Source organism: Vipera ursinii, assembly GCF_947247035.1.
Source record: "Vipera ursinii genome assembly, chromosome: 1".
Lineage (NCBI taxonomy): Eukaryota > Metazoa > Chordata > Lepidosauria > Squamata > Viperidae > Vipera > Vipera ursinii.
The window spans coordinates 282,390,631-282,403,581 of record NC_139512.1 but is presented as its reverse complement, the minus strand read 5'-3'; the positions used below and the strand labels follow the sequence as shown (position 1 = coordinate 282,403,581).

The window sequence follows — 12,951 nt, the reverse complement described above, 5'->3', positions numbered from 1 at the left end:
TGCCTGGCTGAGGAATTCTGGGAGTTGAAGTCCATGAGTCATAAAAGGGCAGAGTTTGAAGACCCCTGAATTAAACCATCCCAAAACAAAATGATAGAAACTAAAATAAACATATACTCCTGCCCTCTAGAAATTATAGGAAATACCAGAAGACAAATTTGTGGTGGGTTGTTTTTTTTTTTTACAAACTAGTGTGATTGCAGTCTAGCACTGTATCTTTGAGAAAAGATATTAATCTTTTCCATAAAAACACCCTAAACATTTCTAAAATCTCTGTTCTTAGACAAGGTGCATAAATCACCAACACTTTTTAATCTTTTCTGTGGCTTTAAGAACATGCAAGCTCAAGCATAGATTATGAAACTTTGTGAGCTCAGTAGACTTCAGATCAAACTGGTCAATAATTTTAATGGTTACATAAAAATAAGCAATTCTACTGAAAATTTGTATGTGTGTGTGTGTGTGTGTGTGTGTATAAAGGTATGTATGCGCACACAAATACACACACACACACATATACATACTATAAGGCTAGCTTCTACAAAACAGAACATTATTCTTTTCAGAACAGATTAAATGCAAACTTTTACATCTCCAAGACATATAGATTTCAGACAACAAAAAAGACACATACATTGTATGTGGCAATTGTTTAAAATAAGCTGTTACTACATTTTCACAGATTTTTTTAAAAAAATGTTTAAATATCTCATTTCTACAAAGTGAATTTACATTTAAAGTACAAAGTGCAAATACTATGGTTGCTCTTTATTGACCTTTGGTGAGGGAGTCTCCCACATGTCCGGGAGATTTGCCTTGGATAGGAAGTGTTCAGCCTTGCTTCTTTGAGGATGGCTGCCAATAAAAATGTGAAAAATAGTATTTCATGTGTATGCTACTATAGTATACATGGCGATATTAAACTAAGGAAGAACAGTTTTAGTAATATGTTGAGATAAATATATTGCAATTAGAATAGAATATTCCATAGTGCTAAATGTATCACAACAGGATCTTGCAATGATCAGCTATCAATTATCAAAGGTTTGCATTGCAAACAATTACCTCTTTTTATCCTTTGTTTCAACAGCAAGCAATAAAGTTCTGAGGAGAGCAGATTTGCCTCTAGCTACTGTCATAACTGATAGAAAGTAAATCTGATGGGTGTGGAAAAACAGTCGCTTTGTTCTGAAGCTCTCCAGATTCTCTCTCTCTCTCTCTCTCTCTCTCTCTCTCTCTCTCTCTCTCTCTCTCTCTCCCTCTTCCTCTCCCTCTCCCTCCCTCCCTCTTTCTTGCCTGCAGCTATGTGATTGATTCTCTTTGATTACATCTGCTGAGCCACTGACAGAGAAGGCATGCTATGAGTCCCATTTGCCAGGGAATTACATTTGGAGGGTTCCAGGAGGTTAGTCTTCTCTACTGCAGTATCCATCTTGTGGAATCTCCTTCCCCTTCCCAGAAGTGAAATTAGCTCCACCCCTCTCAACTTTCTGCAAGTCCCTCAAAACCTGGCTATGGTATCTGACCTGCGGGAGGGGGGAGCAGGGGACTGGAGAAACTTTGCAATGGCTTCTTTACTGTGGTTAATATAATCCTCTTGTTTTTGTGCTTTTTAATAATTATTTTTAATAATATCAATACACTTTTTACAGGTTTATTTACTTTTTTCACAATGTACATATATTTTTGTGCATTTATTGTTTTTTTAAATTAAATATTGCATACTGCCCAGAGTTACTTTCATATGTCACGAGCAGCTGTACAAGTATGATAAACAAAAATTGGATTAAGATTTGATTTTTAATATAGAAAGGAATATAAAAATCAAACCAGAGACTTTTCTTTTAGGTTTTATGGACAAGAAGCTTGAAAAAAAATCTGAAACTTTGTTGTTGTACACGTTGACTGCTCTGTGTGCAAAAATGGAAAGACACATTAATTCCCACAATGGAAGAGTAGCTGGAAAAATTGATGGAGCTAGAGACATGGCCAGATTAACTGCTTTAATCAAAGAAAAGTGCATCCAATTGCACAAAAATCTACTGCTTCTAGATTTTGTGTTTCAGACAGAAAAAAAATGAAACTAACTTTGGGATTTACCAAATAGAAATGTTTGTTGTTGCAGAAATAACTAGTATATACTAACTAAGCAAAGTAAAAAGTTGAGCTTGCAATATTGCTTTTAATCTATTGTGCTAAAAAAAAGTTGGAAGTTAATGTTTCTTTTCTCTTCACCTCACACTTCCCTCTTCTCCTTTTCCCTCTTCCTCACTTTTCTACTACCTTTATTGTTTACTTGTGGTTTATAGTTTGATAAGCTTAATTAAAATCATATTTAAAAATAAATATGATAAATAACCACATAAATAAATTTCCATAAGAAAAAATTCCATCTATAAATGCAATTTTCAGCTCGTAACTGGGGCTGAAATCAGACTGACATATATCCTCTAGAGACTTTTATAACCTCCATATAGACCTCTATAATTGCAACCCTATCACTTTCTCAAGATCTAGGCTAGGCCTCTTAAGAAGTGGGGAAACCAGTGCCTCTTTCAGAACTCCTGGAACCTCTTCCTTCATTTTTGATTACTGCCTGGATTCAACTCTTAATTCTTTTATGGACACTTTAATCAGCTAAGTAAGTGAGACTGCACATGTAGCTGAGCTAAGATCACTTCCCCAAGATTCACAGGTTTACAGAGCTTACAGAAAATATAATAAGACATCACCTCTGCAATCTCAGAGAAAAGAAAAGAAAAGAAAAGAAAAGAAAAGAAAAGAAAAGAAAAGAAAAGAAAAGAAAAGAAAAAAAGAAAAAAATGTCTTTCTCTGGTCAATTATATTTTAGCCTAGTCCTTTTTCATAAATGCTAGTTTACCAAATGAAGGCCATTCAAAACCATGACTTATCACCTGCAATCTGAAAGCATTGTAGACCGCAATACTATTGCTCCAATTTACCACTTCACTGTTCATAATGTGTGTATTGAGTCTTAGATCATTTATGTCCCATTCCCTAATGGAAACAGAGCTGATTGTTGTCTTTAAGGTAAGTAGCTCCTTTTAAAAAAAAAAATTGTGAGGCAGATTCAATTCTAGAGCCTTCCTTTCAAGCCAGGCTCTCCTCATGAAAGCCCCTTTTGGCATCTGTGAGGACCCTTTATGGCCTCCCATTGCTGTAGCAGTTAACTGCCAACAGATGGTTTGTACAGCATGGGCCATTTCAAGGCTATCACTTCACAGGACGAGCTTTTAAAATAATTGCAAATGAGTCAGCAGAAATATTGGATCAAATAATTCTTTAAGAAAAAGAGAGAAAAGATAGCACTATTGCACTATATCCTTTACATGTTATCAGATGACTGGAAAGCTGGAGGAGGCCAGAGAGGAGAAAAATAAAGCCAAGATTGGATTTGAATGAAGAGTAAGTCACATGCGCATAGCCACAACAATTACATAATCAAAATAAATGGTTGGAACAGTTCTAAGAGTCAGGGTTTCCAGGCCATCTCGCTCAAAAGGTAAGAGATTTTTAGGGAATTAAATCACTGAGTGATGTAGAAAGGAGGGCTTTGGACCTCTGTGAGATTCTTCCAAAGGTGTAAAAAAAACACCCTTCACTAAATTCTCACTGGTTTAGAGAGAATAAATGTCAAGAAAGTGGCAGAAAATGAGAATCATATAAGTTTCTCTCCTTGCAGAGGTGACTTTGGTAGCTACTTTGTGAATGTTTTCACACTTCAGTGTGGTTGCCCAACCAGGCAAATTCCAAATGCTATCAAGAGAATGGAAAAGTTATTTTCTCCCCTCCCTTCCTATATTTACCTGCCTGTTAGAAGGAGTACTTGCAGCACGTCTTCTGGGAATTGCTGAGGAGCGAAAGAGACAGGAAGTTATTTGAGAGTAAGCAGGATTCTACGGAACAATTTAAACAGACTTTAAATCTTTCAGATGTTCATTTCAGTTATTCCTTAGCAACAGAACAAGATGCTATAAATTTGATGGTCTTGCTTCGCTTGTGGGTCCTGATCATAGAGCAATTCTTCCACTTAGCCACCAAAACCACAGGCTGAAACTAGACTGGAGATTCAGCTAGCCCAATTACAATATTTATAGCCAGGCAAGAGTAGAGAGGCTAGAAGTGGTTTATCTGCACAATAATAAACTGTGGAGGGATTGTGTTTATTCGCTTTATAATTTTTAAATTAAAATGTGTCAGGGTGCTCACATTTCCAAGAGTAAAAACCATGATGCATAATTTGTAGGACTGTATATATTTATCTATATTAATCTATAATTCAATTTCCCAACATTTTCATATAAAAATTACACTCACTCACTCACTCACTCACTCACATATGAACATAAGATTTAGAAGGACTTCTCTGTAATGAAGTAGCTTTCAGTAATTCCAAACACATTCTTTTTCCAGTTGTGCCTTTGCATATTTGCACAAAGATTTCTAAGTCGAGACAAATTAATGATCAACAAGCAATAGATCCCTCTATCATTCAGGAAATGGAGGGGAATAGTCTTTTTTCCCAACCTTATCTTTCCTCTTACTAAGATGTATCCCAAAAGATGAAGCATGAAAGAAACCTCAGGTGCTATCAAAAGAATCTGATTTTCTAATCCCATTTCAATGTCTATTTTTTTTTCCTGCTTTCTGCAGTTCTCCAGCTGTCCCTTCTCCCTCATGTTCTGAAGTCAGGGCTGTGGTAGCTGGACTTAAAAAAAACCACAACCCTAGGCAACCAATCAATGTAAGCATAAGGTCAGAGTCCTCTGTATCTCCTTGCATGCACATGCATTTGTGTGTATATACACATACATACATATTTGCAAAAAAGACATACTCTCAGAAATTATGCTAAGCCTCAATTCTTTTCTGCTTTCAGGCAAAACATCCCACTTCATTCACACTTTTTGTAAGCTATATTAATAATAATTCAGGAGGGTTTCTAAGGTAAGATTAAAAAAACCAAGATGGTAGTCATGGCAATGTGATTGAAGCTTTGTTTATTTTGTATATGTATTATAATAATTTTATCCACTTTACGGAATTCTAAAGGTTTCTATTTCTTTTAATTAATAACTAACAGTTAAATTTCATGGCACATCTTTAATTTTTAGTAAGGTACTTTCTCCCAGGCTAAATAGTGTCTAATAGGAATAGCATATTTTGTACATGCTCTTTTTCTGAATGCCAGTTGACATTTCTTGCCAGAACATTCTGCCTTTAAACTTTTGCTCATTTCCAAAATTTATTTTGCTTTTTATTGTTTTTGCAAGATCACGTGATTCACAGAGAGACGGACACAAGAGCTGGGTAACGATGCGTTTATTCGGGAACAGAATGAATCTGGAGCAAAGGGGATGTCTGGCATCTATTTATACCTGCCCAGGTGAATCACAACCAATCGATTCAAACCTGGGCTTCCCGCCAGTGCAGGTGGCCAATAGATTTAAACCATGGCTTCCCGCCAGGGCTGACCATGCCTGGGGCTGTCAACAGCTTGAGCCATTCAGGCTTTTCCCGCGTAAACGGTTATAGCCCGGAGCTGTCCAGCCTCCTGCTGTGCTGTTCATTGTGTATGCTGAGTGGCATACACTGCAGTTTTAATGTCTGTCTTTAAGTGTCTGTCTTCTTCAAGTGTTGTGATGATAAATGCCATTTTATATACAGTTCAAAAAGCACAATTCACACACAAGAGGAAGCTATTAGCTAGACTGGGGGGGGACATCCTTTTGCAGAAATATAACAATGTTTAACCTTTTTTTCAAGTTACTGGAAAGATCCCAAACAATTCAGTAAGAACTGAGCTGATTATTGAAAGTGGGAATAAAAGCTGGGGATGACATGGGGGTGAAATAGAGGCAGTACCAGGGTGTCATCCCTCAAAGGAGCTGAATTAACAACCATCCTAAACCTGGGCCACAAATAACTTGTTAAGGAATAGAAGAAAGCAAATTCCACATTGATGTTGCCCACTCATCTTATTCAGTAGCAGTTAAATCTTTGTTTTTCAACTCTGCAAAGTGTGGGTTTCAACTCACTGGCTAGGGTAGGGGTAGGCAACCTCGGCTCTTTTATGACTCATAGACTTCAACTCCCAGAAATCCTGAGCCAGCCATGCTGAGGGGAAAGAGAGAGGTTTCCAAGCTGAGCCATGTTGGCTCAGGAATTCTGGGAGTTGAAGTCAATGAGTCATAAAAGAGCCAAGGTTGCCTACCCCTGGGCTAGGGAATACTGGCTGGGTAGGGAATTCTGGGAGTTGAACTCCAAACATCTTAAAGTTGCCAAAATTTAAAAAGCAACAACATTGCACTACACAGTTCAAGAGCTAGAAAGAAATTCTACTTACCATGGCGTTTCTTTGTGTCTGCTTTATTTTCTTCTTTTGTTACACCTAGACAACCCATTAGTTCTGGAACTGTCAAAGATTTGTCATTGTTCACATCACAGTATTCCACAAACTTTTTCACACATTTTTTGGGCTTGGATTTTTTTCTCAGGAATTTCTTAAAAGGTTTGATTTCTTTTTTGCCAATGTCGCCACTGGCATTTTTATCCAGTTGCTTAAAATACCAATGAACAACTCTTTCCTCCAGGGTATGGTTTGGATCTGGTTCTGAAAGCCTACAAAAGAAGGAGTTCATTAATTGGTTAAATGACAGAAAGTGCATAGTAACATTTTGGAAAGCAGAATTGAGGACAAAACTGAATTTAATTTGATTTTGTATTTAAATTCAGTTCAATTAATATAACTTTGTGTGTGGACATATGTGTGTGCTTCAGGTCAGGGTTAACTCCTGGTGACTGCCTAGACAAGTTCCTGCACTTTTCTTGGCACAGTTTTGGGGAAGTGATTTGTAGATCACAACCTACTTCTTGGTAAGCTAGAAAAAAGTGGGATAGGCAGCATCACCACCAGATGAATTTGTAACTGGCTGGCAAACTGTACTCAATGAGTAATCCTTAATGGTACTACATCTACATGGAGGGAAGTAAGCAGTGGGGTACCACAAGGTTCTGTCTTAAGCCCAGTACTCTTCAATATCTTCATAAACAAGAGATGAGGGAATAGAAGGGGAACTCATCAAATTTGCAGATGATACTAAGCTGCCAGAAATAGGCAGCACCCTAAATGATAGGCTCAAGATCCAGATGGATCTTGACAGAATTGAATACTGGGCCCTATCAAACAAAATGAAATTCAACATAGAGAAAAGTAAAATCTTACACTAAGGCACGAAAAACCAAAAGTACACATACAGATTAGGTGAAATCTGGTTTAATAGCAGAAACTGTGAGAGGGATCTTGGACTCCTAGTGGACAACCAATTAAATATGAGCCAGCAGTGTGCAGCAGCAGCCAAAAAAGCCAATGCAGTGCTATGTTGCATTAACAGAGGGATTGAATCAAGATCACATGAGGTATTAATACTGTTCTATAAAGACTTAGTAGGGCCACACCTAAAATACTGCATCCAGTTTTGATCACCACACACTATAAAAAAGATGTTGAAACTCTAGAGAGATTGCAGAGAAGATCAACTAAGATTATTAGGGGCTTGGAGGCTAAAACATATTGGCTTGGAGGCTAAAACATATCAAGAACGGTTGCAAGAACTGGACATGGCTAGTCTAGTCAAGCGATAGCAGTGTTCCAATATTTGAGGGGGGTCACAGAGAGGAAGGGGGCAACCTATTTTCCAAAGCACCCAAAAGCCAGACAAGGAACAATGGATGGACACTGATCAAGGAGAGATTCAGCCTAGAAATAAGGAGAAATTTTCTGACAATGAGAACAATTAACCAATGGAACAGCTTGCCTTCAGAAGTTGTGGGTGCTTCATCACTGGAGGCTTTCAAGAAGAGACTGTCACTTGTCAGAAATGGTATAGGTATGGTCTCCTGCTTGAGCAGGGGGTTCAACTAGACGGCCTACAAGGTCTCTTCCAACTCTGTTATTCTGTTATTCTGTCATTGCCTCCTTCCTGGGACTGAGAAAGAGGGAGCAGCTCGAGGTCATTGAGATGGTTTTATTCCTAAGATGGGACTGGAATTAATGCTCTCCTGGTTTCTAGCCTGGTACCTAAACTTCTATCCTAAACTAGCTCTCTAATTAAACATGACTGCTCATATTTTAAACATTTTTTTTTATTTTGGTCAATTCAAAACAATACTTTTATCATAGCTTCTGGCGGTCTCAGGGTCACCCACAGCTTTGGTGAGAGGGGAATGACCTGGAGCCTCAATTACTGTGGGTCGAGTTTCAGTGTTTAAGAGCTACACTACATTCCTCTTCGTTACTTTCTCATGCCAAGGGGTAATACATGCTAGAATATGCACAACAATCCTGAAACACTGCACATTGCATAGGAAAATAAATAAACTGTCGATAAACGTCTTTGCAGATGAGGTTGTCCACCATTTGTCTTCTCTCCAATAAACTCTTGAGTGACTGGCATGGAGAAAAGATGGAAAATCTCAAGTTAATTCTTCTTCAAAATATTTTAAAAGGTTATTGTTTGCTTTTTTATATATACCTACACTTCAGTTCTACATAGTTTTATTATTATATTCGGTAGGACTAATTCTAAAATACATAACATTTAATGTTATTAAAGCAAACAAAGTTATCACATGTATCAGTACATCTAATTTCCATATTATAGGCATGTTATGAATAAAAAAATATTTTCATTATCTCTGCTTTTTTAGATCGCATTTGCCAGTCACTGTGACCTATGTCTCAATTCTGTTTTTTTAAGTCCAAAAGACAAATGTACTGTACTGCAAATATCTAGGTGAATTGTGGATTTTAAATTCATTTGGTTTCAAAAGATTTTCATTGGGAAATGAGAGTTTGAATTCAAGTTAAATAAGCCAGTTTTGTGGGATCTTTGGTGCTAAAATATTTCTTCTCTTTCCGTTCCTTCTTAAATCAAATTTAGGTTTTTTAAACAGTGAAAGACAAACTGTATTAACACAAAAACATACAGTATAGTAGTGGTTATACAATGAAAGAAAAACTTGAGTATATTACAGTGATTCAAATAAACTAATAAAAATATTAAGAACCTAATAATAAAAACAAAAAAGATCTACATAATATCAATTTAATATCAGTATGGAAACAGTTGTCTTTACGTTTGCTATTAAATCAAAACCAAATAAAAAGAGATTGTTCCATCTCCCATCCATTTTTGAATATAAAGACTTTTCAAAGATAGATAGTGTAAGAAACTTATGTTATATCTTGAATCTTTTCCTTAATATCAGGGAGTTGTTTATTTCTTATTGCTTAAGATTATCATAAAACTTTTCATAAAAGGGCAAAATCCATAGTAAAGTTTAACATCACATTTACATCTTTAAATGTTACAGCTTTTTGACAACATATTTTAATATCTGTTATGATTTGAAATCAAAACAAAGCTATGGCTGGACAAAACCAATTCATATTCATTTTTAAAAATAGTTAGTAAAATTTCTAATAATGCCAGCACAAAAATATGACTTGTAATTTTTAAAAAATGTCTTTGAAGAAAATAATATTTTTGGTCAATTGACTTCATTTTTAAATTGTGAGGCACATGTTTTACATTTCTTAAATCCTGGACACATTGATTTTCAAGACTGAATATTTCACTTCTGCATTCCACAGTTTTTATATATAAACAATACCGACCTTTATTCTATTTTTCATTCCAAATGAAATTTAATTGTTCATTTCACTTTGTCCACTGTATATCTTAAGGTTCTTAAGATGGCAGGTATTAATGGGGCTACTAAAACATCTGGAGTGTACTGTTTTGTCAATAATCCATTTCTCTCTCTCTCTATTTCCCCACCATAATCTATTAGGATTCCCAATGGTTTACAAAAAAATAATCTAAAAACAGAATTAAAACTGAAATAATACCACAAATCCAAATCTATAATAAAAGAACAGATGACATCTCCTCACTTCTCCCTAAACTCAGTTTTACCAGTCTCCAGAAGGCCTTCAACTTACTCAGCCTCAAGAAGGGCTGCATAGGGCTGCAACATAAATGCATATCCCTTCATGTAAAAAGATTTAAGTTTGGTTTTTCTCTAGCCGCCCTTTTTTCAGCAACTTAACTTTTAAAAGTGTTATTTGACAGTTGGCAGGCAGCAAGTTAAATGCAGATTTAATCTTCTTTAAAACTTAAACTCATAATTAATTATGTCAGTGAGTTTGTTTTAAGCTGATGAATTCTGGATCTTACATAGATATCCTAGCCAACCTTATATAAAACACACAGAGATGTACTAGTAGATCCAAATTTGTCTTCTTACCCACCATTCCTCCAGAGTAGAGTCTGGAATCTTTAATTTCCACAGTCCTATGGCCCAGGTCCAACTAAGTGTACTTCCCATTCAATCTGGTCAAAACTGAGTTAGTCACAAGCAGATTAAGTTGCTTTGCTTTCAAAGCATTTTAGTTATAAGTAATTTTAATTGGAACTGTGTTTGTGCTAAATTTTATTTTTACTGCTGACATTTCTACGTCCCTCTATTCCAAACAGTTTTGAATGTTGTACAACAACAGCAGAATAAAAACAGCAGGGAAAAAACCCCAAAATAATGTAAACCATACAAGATCTGATACTTTATATTCCAGTTTGCTGCATCAAAAAGAAATAATATCCAATAACGATTGCTTTGTGCTTATAGGGACCAAATTCGTACTATTATTTTATTTGTCATAGATGAAATGTAGGTACTAAAAACAACAAAAACGTGAAAAGTTATTGTGTAAAATACAGTTCTTATTTTTAAATGATTTATTTAATTCTTTAATTTCTGTTACTGCACCAATAATTTTCAGCCACTTCAAATGGACTATCGGTGAATGTTCAAAAGATAGAGAGGCCTTTAATCAGCAAGGAAATGCTGATAAACACCACAGAAGTAAAAATAGTTTCTCTGGCAGCAAAATCCTGCATAGGTTTTGCGAAAAGGAGGAAATGTCCACCCCTTTGTGGAAACAACCACCCACCTGCTGGAAGACACTGCAGGATCAGAGACAGCATGGACCATATCTGTGGAAAGTGCATCTAGAACACTGGTCAGAAATTCATTCTTTTTGGCACCAGGACAACCTAAAATGGGGAAAAATATCTCTTTTATTGTTTGCATTATTTTAGTTTGCTTTATTGAAGAGCTGCAACTGAGCTGGAGAAGGGGTATCATGGCATTGCATTTCGGGATTGCTCAGAATCTGTTCCTGGGTGAATCATCTCTTCTATCATCTTCGATAGAACAGAGAAAAAGTTCATAATTTTGCAAAATGAAGCTGCTCAGGTTATTGAAATTACAATGTTGCCAAAGGTAACTTTTACTGAGTCTAACAGAAATTTGATATAATTTCATACGTTGGTATTACGGTTTTGATGACACCCAAAAGACATATTTTGTGTAATCTCAACCCAATTTCCATCAAATGGAATCTTTGTAGTCTGTTTGCTCAAGAATTCTATCTGCCCCTTTTTAATCCCAGAGAAGTTTGTCCTTTAAATGCTTCAGTCTATAGAAAACATTTGGAATTTCTGTCGATTTTTTATTTGGTGCTGGTTTTTCAGTTAGCTCTTCCCTTGTCATTGCTATCCAGTTTTGGTTCTTACCACCATCACCGTCACCATCCCTTCTCCTTTTACCTTACCCGCATCTCCATCCTTTTGTTTCCTTCCCTTTGAATTTTGCTGCTAAAAGGAGAAAGTATCTCTATGTTTCTGTGTGTGAGAGAGATTTGTGAGAGTATGTGGTTAGAATATGCACATGGAGAATCAGCTAAATTTATAAAAGAAATGTTGTATTTCAATACTTAATTAGAAGTCAATAATTTCACCACTATAAATCCATTTCTTCTTCTGTTCTTTTTTTTTTAGTGTGGCTTTTAACTGGCATTTACATACTTATAAATGCAAAAAGGGGTGTGTGTTTGTGTATGGGTTAGTAAAAAAAATGTTTATTGGCTGGAAGAGAAATCTCCTAGATAGGTTTTAGTTGTGTAGGATTGTGTGTTTCTCTTAAATTCAGGACTATCTTCTTTTCAAGTAAATGTGATATTTTTAAAAACTTATTAGGGTTTCAAAAAGTAGAAATAATTATAAAATAACTTACAATAAATTATTTTACCAATAATAAAGCCTCTCTATAAACCTACATACTGAAAACCATACAACAGCTAAAGCCAACAAGCAGGAAAATTGAACAGAAGGCAGCATAGAGTTAATCAAAAGTTCACATAGCTTTGGACAGATGCATACATGCCATTATATCTTCAGACTATTGCCAAAGGCAAAGTCTTTAAAGCATAAATATTTCAAACTGTCTGACTGCTGGCTTACAGCAATAAATTGCAGTATATTGCTTATTTACTGAAGTATGTCTTGGCACCATTTAGGATAGGGCCAAGAAGATGTTAATGTTTTGGTAAAAGGTAACTTTGGGAAAACTCTGGTGAAGGACACTCCCCTACCACCTACCAAGGTTGTAGGATCTGGGAGAGCCAACCAGGTGCATTCAGATGGGAGCGAGGGGATCAAAAAGCTGAGTGCACTCTGACATTTTATTTTTGAAAGCAGGCCCATCTAAGAATTACAAATGGTTGAGTTACAGTAGAGCTCTCCAAATCTATCACTAAGATATCTGAACAGACAGCATGTCTGACGCCGAATGTTCCCTCTCTCTACAATAGAAACTTGGCACTGCCAGGGGTGGGGTAAAAGTTTCCTGGCAAATCAGGTGGAGATAGTCAGTTCTGCCAAACTCTCTAGGGACAGGATTGGACTGGAGCTGAAACAACACAAGCCACTGCTTGCCTCACTGAGCCTAATCCATAGCGCTCCCCGCCAGATTCTCATTAATCTTTCTTGCAGCTCATGTAGTAGATAACCTGTAAAATATAGTTTA

At 36.2% G+C, this 12,951-nt stretch overlaps 1 protein-coding gene across 1 annotated transcript in view; it reads right to left on the bottom strand.

The window, feature by feature from the left end:
* Window positions 1-630: 630 nt before the first annotated feature.
* Window positions 631-12,951, bottom strand: part of SMOC2 (SPARC related modular calcium binding 2) — a 132,359-nt gene continuing 120,038 nt past the window's right edge. The window contains exons 10-13 of the mRNA XM_083366394.1: window positions 11,036-11,138; window positions 6,368-6,642; window positions 3,828-3,871; window positions 631-855 (exon numbers count right to left, since the gene is read on the bottom strand). Coding sequence (XP_083222520.1) covers window positions 832-855; window positions 3,828-3,871; window positions 6,368-6,642; window positions 11,036-11,138 — 446 coding nt within the window. The 3' untranslated portion in view covers window positions 631-831. The remainder of the gene's footprint in view (window positions 856-3,827; window positions 3,872-6,367; window positions 6,643-11,035; window positions 11,139-12,951) is intronic.